Here is an 8,947-nt window from a genome sequence, read left to right as displayed (position 1 = left end):
CATTTGGAGAAGAGGGAGCCATTTGATGGTTTTGGGTGGGAGGGAGAGGGGGGGTTGAATCACAACAACGAGGGATCTGTCCTGATTTGGATTTGTCCTATTTGGTCTCAGTTGCTACAGTTTTAAGCTGCTGAGGATAGAAAGATGTGACCACAAAAACTAACAGAAACAACACATTTCTGCAGACTACTCTTAATCACCCCTGTCTCTACTGTATCTTTGTGTCTGGGTTGCATTTGTCATTTAAATTTGCAATAATCACTTCTTACTGTGGGTTAGGCATATAGTACTTTTCGCCCATTCTCTCTCCCCATATCACGCCAAGCCTCCACTGTCCTACGTAATTAGAGGAAAAATGGGCCAAAAAATAACTTTAAAGAAGGAGAAATCATCTAACTTAAACATGTTGTCAGGTTGAACAAATAAAGCAGAAGGAGACGGCGACTCAGTGTTATAGTTTATACTATGTATTGGTTGGCATTATCTCAACAGCTAGACCTATAAAACAGAAACAATCCAAATATATACCACTGAAAGTAGTGTTGGATTTTTTAAAATCTAATTTCATTGAAATATTTCTCTTTGTCATTTTGTCATTTGTCATGGAAATACTGTTTTAAAAATGTGTCACTTGTTTCAAACCTCTGATATGGATCGTCAGTCATATTGGTTACTGTAAATATTTTTAACATCTATTCATTATAAATATAATATTAATATAATATTACATTAAAAATGGATATAGAATTGAAGAACAACACAACCAACTACATTTTATCTGTTGATGAAAATACTGCATCTCCTAAATATCAGCTTTTTATGACGTGCTGTAAGAAACTCAGTTGACCAGATTTTACTGCATTTCATCCCTCAGAGGTTTATGATAATGAAGAATATGAAGGCACTAATGCAGGAGAATAGAGGACAGCCTTGTCTCTCATATTTGTAATTGACTGCAGTGCCCATATTTTGTGAACATTGCTTAAAAGGTGTAGTGACAGGCACAAGTGAAAACACAGTCAGGTAATTGCATCACCAGTAGCCTACTGCATAGTGGCAGTGGTAGTGCGATTTTCTTATATCAAAGCAGCCAAATAGCTTGTGTTTTCATCTGGACGAGAAAAAAGTATATGTGTGCTGGGCGAGCGACTAACGCAAAGCATGTGAGCCTGTCAACTAACCCACTTTGAAACTGCTCGTGGCGAAGGATCTGCTGTGAAGCATGGAAAGGATAATACGCCTGACTGACAGCTATGATTTACAGTAACACACGCACACACACACACTTTGAGTTGAAAACCTTCAGCCGTACATGGAGCTGAAGTGTGTGTGCGCCAACTTTGACTCTGCTGTCTCTCTATCTATACTCCATTTCCATATAGCACTGATGAAAATAACACAGATATATAGTCCTGCAACCAGGTATTGATTTTTTTTATTATTAAATTTTGATGAATTTCACCACAGTATAGGGCAGGCTGCTGTAGAAGGGAAAGGTTACTCCTGAGCTTATAACTAAATGCAGCTTACTTGCCCATCCTTTATACCATTACATTACATTACCATTAAATTACAGGATGTAGCAAAAAAAAAACTGGACATTACAGGCGTCAGATTGAGAATCACTGGGATCTAATATCAGAACCTGCCTCTAATTGTTATTCACCCTCAATCTCTTTACCTCTCCATGTCGCCTAATAGATGACTTGCTGACTCGTTTTCCCTCCTGTCAAGGTCAATTGTTATTGCCTTGTTGAGGTAATTTATTAATAGCGGATGGGCTGTTGTGCCTCTGTTTTTTAAGTGATGAATGCCGCAAACCTTCTTCAACCAGAAAGGGTGAAACAATAAAGCTGCTGACCAAAACTATATTCATTGAAAGAATATTTTATAGGTTCATTATCCGTGTGTTCGGCCTCACTAGTTGTTACATCAGAGACGTCCTTGACTCCAGAGTGGTCCGGTGGCAGAGCAGTACAGCACCTTCAGCTAATAGGAAAAAAAGTGGTTGTATAATTAATGTATTTGCTTGCACGATGCAATCATCCCGTGTCAACAATGAGAGAATGTGTGCCTCCCTGCAGCTGTAGGAGGTAGCGCAGTTACCTGTGTGAGTCATGCAGTACTTCGTTGGCAGCACAAAATCATAAACCGTGTTTGTTAAACGTCGACAATCTTCTCTGCATGAAAGATTTATTCAGAGAGACTGTGTGCCATCAACAACCCTGTGCTATGAGCTCTGTCTGTGTCATGACTTGGAGAAAAAGGTTAAGTCTTGGGAGGCCTCAGTTGTGACTGTGGTGACAAGTTTAATTATGAAAACAAATCAGTGGATGTGGAGTTCATTAGAAGATGGTTTTACACTATCATTCTCTACACACCCAATTGCTACAGTAAGGGCTAGCAGGTAGAGGCTATAGCCGACACTATAGCCTAACACACTTTGATCACACTATGCAGAGAACTATTGTAACGATTTTCTACTGCATTTATTCTAATACTTCATTTTTTTCAAACTGCCCATTACAGGAATGCAAAGCTATATCACTCTTTTAATGTAGAATTCCTATCGGCAAGGTCTATACACAAGCTCATATTTAGCCTATACAAGAATGGTATCTCCCAATCTCCACCTATACATTTAGGAAATACAAGGTATTAACTTTTATGCCCACACAAATCACTATCCACTGAAAGAAATAATGCACATAATGCCCTAAGGAAATTACTGTAGCATGAGCAGAACATTAGCCTATACTCAGTTTAACTTTTTTTTTTGTCTAATGTGCATTTAGTAATAATCACCACATTGTGTGAGACATGAAGTGTTGAGTCTATGGGCTTGTTATTTTTCTCACATGAATGCCTGGACCTTGCATGATGGAAAAACATTGCATTAAAATTTGTGGGGCATGCAAATTTCAGTATGCAAACAACCATTCCCCTTTTTATGTTATTTTTATGTTTTGTTTTTGTTTCGGTCCTGGACATGAAAATGCACTTGCTCCACCGTCTTTGCATGAAAAAATGTGAACTTTCTCGTAAATGAGGTCAACAGCTATAAACTGGGCACCAGCCTAATTCAGCCTGGCCTCATTTTTTGAACTTAATCTCCGATGATCATAAATTGAAGCTTTTTTTTAATTTATTTTTATGTGCAAGTATTGATTTTATGTCATATTGAGGTAAAAAGAAAACGTGTTTCCTAAGGGATAAACCTTTCTTCCGGATGCATTTTTGTTGCCATACTTTGTACTGGAAACAGAGGTTGTAATGAGGAAAACATGATGGAAGCACCAAAGTAACGTTAAAGTGTGAACTACATAAATAGTCTTTTTATGTATATATTATATATCACAACACAGCACAACTTTGTCAATCTGTAATTGCAGCAGAAAATCTTCATTCTGAGCTTTCAACATCTGTCTGCTCAGGTGCACTCATCTTTCATGCATGATCAGCCGTACAAAAAGTCATGAATGGAAAGCCAAAGGGCAAGTGTGTTCGTATGTGCATCAACACTATTGTGTGTGAAGGAGCTGCACTAGAAAAGCATCACCCACTGTCGCTTGCATGACTTATTGAACTGTGACAGCTGTTGACCACACAGCACGTGTCTTCCTCTGCCTGCAGGAAGGCGACAGAGAAAGAGAGAGTTAAAGGGCAGGAAGGTGGTGGAGGAATCAAACCTAAGTGAGAATCTCAGCCACAAATGAATCTCCTCCTTTCTTGAGAAGAGGGAGAAAAAAAAAGAAGTCAAGAGGAGCTGGTGTGAAATGACGCACATTCTTCCGAGACGATTGGTATTGTTTAATGCTCTGCCACGTCTGCAAGATCCTCAAGAGATTGTTGGATTTCATTTTTCACATCATCATGATCTGTGGGGGCCATTACTCTAATCTCTCATTAGATTTCATGGTGAGACTTTAAAAAAAAAAATCATCTGTCAGATTATCTGTTCTGCTTTCAACACCCAAACAAAAATGAGCAAAGAAAGAGCAATCACCTGGACTTAGACTTGCATTAAAACATTCACTCATAGAACGTTAGTGCCAAACAAATGCTTGAAAGCTTTTATTGCACAGCATCTCTGAATGTGAACAGATAGATTCCCAGAACAACATACCTTTATTTCACATAATGCTGACAATTAATCAGCGTTAATTCTGTGCCTCTAACGGCCGGACTCAATTATTCAAAGCAGCAGATCAGTCTCTATAGCCATAATGTGGCAAACCATTTCACACATGAACATAACATACTGTAGATAGAGATTTAATGTAGCAGCAAACAGACCCACACACACGGTAAAACAGAGGAAGTGTTTGTTCAGTAAAATTGAACTTATCATCAGTGTTCAGCTCTGCTGGGTAAATATCAGCCGCAGTTTCTTTGTTTGACGCTGATATTGTATGAATCTTTTCTCAGCACCTGGTACAACAAGCAGACTTCTGACAGTTTTTCTCTCTTTTTTTCCCCCTCGCTGCATGACCGTGCCTTTCTAAAAAAAATAAGATAACCATACAGGGCAGCAGCAAGCACTCTATCACCATAATCAAAATATGTCTTATTATTTTTCAGAACACATAGATACATATTGTTGATCTATGATTTTGAAAACTAAAAATACCATATCTTTACACATAATGCAAAATGGATCCTGGGTCATTTAGCCATAGTTCATTTATATATAGTATATATATTTTGTTTTGTTTTTTACTTATAGGAATCATGTCAGATGTTTGCTGCTTACTCACATTAATGGCTCAGGTATAGTATAATATAATGCACCATCCAAATCCATAGACTGAATGTTTTCTGGCACAACATAGCAGGTAGCAGGGAGCCTCTATGTCATGTTCAAGTGATTATGATTTCACCTCAAGCTCTCATTCCCACCCATCAGTCTGCAAAAATGACTGCCAGCTTCTATATTGTATTTCATTGCCTTGAAATTTTTGATTATAAACTTTAGAAATGGGTTTTAGCTAATAGTACTGTGATTTTTTTTTTTTAATCCCCACTACAGAAAAAAAAAACATTACTGAGAATAGATGACCCATGTTCCACTGCATGCAGAATTTGAATATGAATGAATATTGAATATGGCTCATTATGAGTCTCAGCATGTTATTAATGGCATTGTCTTTTATCATCTTGTACTATGTTTATAGAGCTTTATATCCAAAAATAAAGAAATCTGGAAGAAGGAAACTGAGTGAAACTTTTGTTCACGACCCGCAGCACCTGAAGCGCACAAGTTTATGGAAAGCTTTCTTAAAGTCCTCGTTGGACATGGTGTATATGATGGGATTGATGAGGGAGTTCAGGTATCCCAGCCAGGTGAAAATGTCAAATAAAGCTTGGTTAAAACATCTGACACATGTGGCCACAACCAGTGTATAGATGAAAAACGGGAGCCAGCAAACAATGTAAGCGCCGAGAATTATCCCCAAAGTCTTTGTCGCCTTTCTCTCTCTGGCTGCTGAAATCCGCTTTTTCTCCAAAAGCGCGTCCGACACCGTCACTTTCACCTGGTTCTCGCTCGTTGAGGACGCGGTATCGCAGGACGCGGTGTCGTGTCTCCCGCACTGTAGAGAAGTTGTGGATGTCACGGAACCGGGGGAGTTGTTGACCAGGTGCGCAGAGGTGAGTCTCTTCCCCACTTTCTTGGGGGACTGCTTCAGGATGCGTTTCCGAGCCTCGACGTAAATCCGTCCATAGAGGACAATGAGCAGCAAGGTGGGGATGTAAAAAGCCCCAAAGGTGGAGTAGATGGTGTAGAAGATATGATCCGTGTTGACGTCGCAGCTGGTCAGCTTCTCCGCCTTCACCTGCCTCCAGAAGAGAGGCGGCAGGGAGATGGAAATGGCGATGACCCAGGCTGTGGCCACCATCCCGGCTGCGCGCCCCGGCGTGCGCTTCTTGGAGTACTCCACCGCGTCCGTGATGGCCCAGTACCTATCCAAAGCTATTACGCACAGGTGGAGGATGGACGCGGTGCAACACGTTATGTCCGAGGAGAGCCAGATGTCACACACGACCTGACCCAGCCTCCATTCGTGGATGACCGTGTACAGCACGCAGATGGGCATCACCAGAATGGACACCAGGAGGTCGGTGACGGCCAGAGAGGCGATCAGGAAGTTGGCAGGAGTTTGCAGTTTCTTCGACTCGGAGATCGTTGCGATGACAAACGAGTTGGATAAAGTGGTGGCCAGTGTGATCAGAGAGAGGACCACCGCCAGGCTGATCTGAAAGGCGAGACTCTGCGCGCTCTCGCCCACAGTGGATGAAGCTGTAACAAAACTGTCATTGGTGGTGTTCACCAGCTGAGTTGTCTCGACTGGACCGGAGCGCTCCATAACTTTGACTTTCTTCTTCGTCGTATTTTATGTCATCCTCTGAGATGTCTGGCATTTACTATGCCCTTTCTCTTGGTCGACGCCGCCTTTACCCCCTGGTCAGATTTAATGGCACACAAAAATATGAACGGATTCATTTCTCCCTCATTTCTTCCCCATAATGCGCAGATGCCAAAATGTGGACGCGTACATCCATCCCCAATAGGAATTACAACTTTTCCGTTTTTTCGCCATAAAAGAAAAACTTCCTAACTGTACCTGCCTGCCTCAAAAGAGACAGAAAAAGACTGTGTGAGGGATGAGGAGCGCGTCCTGTTCCAGCATCTGGGAAGATGTCATAGATAATCCTCATGTAGGGCACTAAGTTCTCCAGAGCTGTGTCTCCTCAGGCCCCCTGTGGCTGAATGGTAAGCCAGCTCAAAGTCTCGGTTTTATACAGACACTGACATCAAACGAGGACCACTAATCACAACCTTGTTTTTTTTTTTTCCTCTGGATGAAGGGTAGACTAGCTGCTGGGTCATAGTGCCCAGTGCTTCTATTTGTCACACATCAGGAACCTTTAGGCTATGGTGTGAAATGTGAAAACTGCCCTTTATTACCACACAGGAGGCACTCTATTATATGATGTTAATGATGTGGCTTTACTGGTTTACCAGTGATCCACAGGCTTAGGCATAGGCACAACCTATTAGGAATTAAAGAACTAGTCGAAGTCTTCACTGAAGGTTAATAAAGTCATAATTAAAGCCCCCTAGACATTGCTGAAATAAGTTGTGGAACAAGCAAGTGGAGATACAAATACACAACAATCCCTTTAACACGTTAAGTCTATCACCAAAATAATACATTAGCAAATTATATTTACATTTGTGATTAAATGCCTATAGTGACCATCCGGATGTATTTGAGATAAGCACCTGCACTATAACCAGCATAACCTGCTTAGCTAGGACAAGACAAAACAAATGTGCTTATTGTATCAATTTGCATTTGAATTATGCAAACAGTATATGAAGATACACACAGCTACGATTGTCCATCATGACGTGATGTGCAACTATGTAAACAAACATAGCGTTGCATCTTCGTGGAGCTGGGCAGTGTGGGCTGAGGGGTTGGGTGTATAGGCAAATAGTGGATTACGGTCTCTAAGTCCGTGTTGATCTAGGACTGTATCTGTACTGATAAAATTTGATGATACATTGATTAAAGAAGAACACAACCGCACCAAATGGCAGTCAGTGGCCTGTATTTAAAAGGGCAAGGACGTTTCTGAACCATAAACCATTTATAAGCAGTTAATACATTTTTTACAGGACGTCAAAGGTCACTTCTGCATTATGGGATAGAAAGACAAGTCAAGCCTAACATCAACGCCATGCAATAACCTCACACTACAAAAATGTATTCCTATTATTACTTTATTATTATTGAATAAGCCATTAGTTGCATATTGTAAACCCTGTCCGACACCCAAACCTTTGAGCATCGTTTTAAATAGAAATAGAGATGATAGAGCACATTGATGTTTTGACAGTTCATGCTGGGAGTTTTCGGATGTGGAGTTCACAGGCACTGAATCCTGCCACTCTTGTCACTTCTACTGTGTGAAAAACGTCCGTCAGTGATATTGACTTTGAGTCACTGCCAGTTACACATGAGGCTGTGAACCTCTCACTCTCATTCAATGCATGACGCATCTTCTCAAGGTCATCCGTTGCCTTCACTGAGGCTGTGGTGGACGGGTCTTCTATTCAAGACCCTGATGATATTTGTGGAATCAATTTTTAGTCTGGTCAGGAAATATATAAATTATGCAATCAGTCTCTCAATCCCCTCCACATGCACACACACACGCAAACACACACACCAGGGCAATGTTGTTATTCCAAACTGAAGAACTGAAATGACTCAGAGAAATGAATCTGCTGTCATATATTCTTTTTCCATCTCAAGCGGCTGTAGCAATCATACAACCCCCTCTACTTTCAATAATTTCCTCATCAGAAAGTTTTAATTGGAATTGACTTGTCACTTACATTGCGTCCAATATTCATCAGAGTCACACTTGACTGTCCACAGCTGTTTTCTTCTCTTTGTCCTCTATTAATGGAGACAGAATAGCAGTTGATCAAGTTTGCAAAGAAAACGAAGCAGATTAATGAAAAGGTCTCGAGATGTGAGACACTGTGAGACAAATTTTATAAACGTCATTTAATTCTTTTTGATGTGTATGATGGTGCCGAATGACAAACACCATCATAAAGCGTGTCCATTATTGTAGCTTATTTTGGATGAAACACACATGATTGCACTCAAGCTTTAGGTCACTTGCATGACCAGTCATACAGTATAACATAGCTCTAGGGGTCACATGGATCCAATTAAACATACTGAACATATTGTTAAGAAAACAGAAGGTTGGTCAGTCTGTCTTCAGATCAGGTGGTCATGCCCTGAGGGTCGTCCAGTCTGCATGTTCAGGCAACAGGAAGGGTAAATATCAGTACAAAGCAAAAAACCCAGAGTCCAAGGCAAAGTAGCATAAATAAGATCACAACCAGTTTTGCATGAGGCCA

The 8,947-nt window shown here is 40.7% G+C and overlaps 1 protein-coding gene across 1 annotated transcript; it reads right to left on the bottom strand.

Moving 5' to 3' along the window:
* Positions 1–5,231: 5,231 nt before the first annotated feature.
* htr1b (5-hydroxytryptamine (serotonin) receptor 1B) lies at positions 5,232–6,365 on the bottom strand (the record flags this gene model as incomplete). Its single annotated transcript, XM_083997836.1, has 1 exon — positions 5,232–6,365. One exon carries the CDS (start codon positions 6,363–6,365, stop codon positions 5,232–5,234), a length of 1,134 nt encoding a protein of 377 aa, XP_083853962.1.
* Between the last annotated feature and the right edge of the window lie 2,582 nt (positions 6,366–8,947).

Source organism: Trachurus trachurus (genome assembly GCF_905171665.1).
Source record: "Trachurus trachurus genome assembly, chromosome: 22".
Lineage (NCBI taxonomy): Eukaryota > Metazoa > Chordata > Actinopteri > Carangiformes > Carangidae > Trachurus > Trachurus trachurus.
Note: the sequence above shows the minus strand (reverse complement) of the source record. Positions and strands in the feature narration are given on the sequence as shown.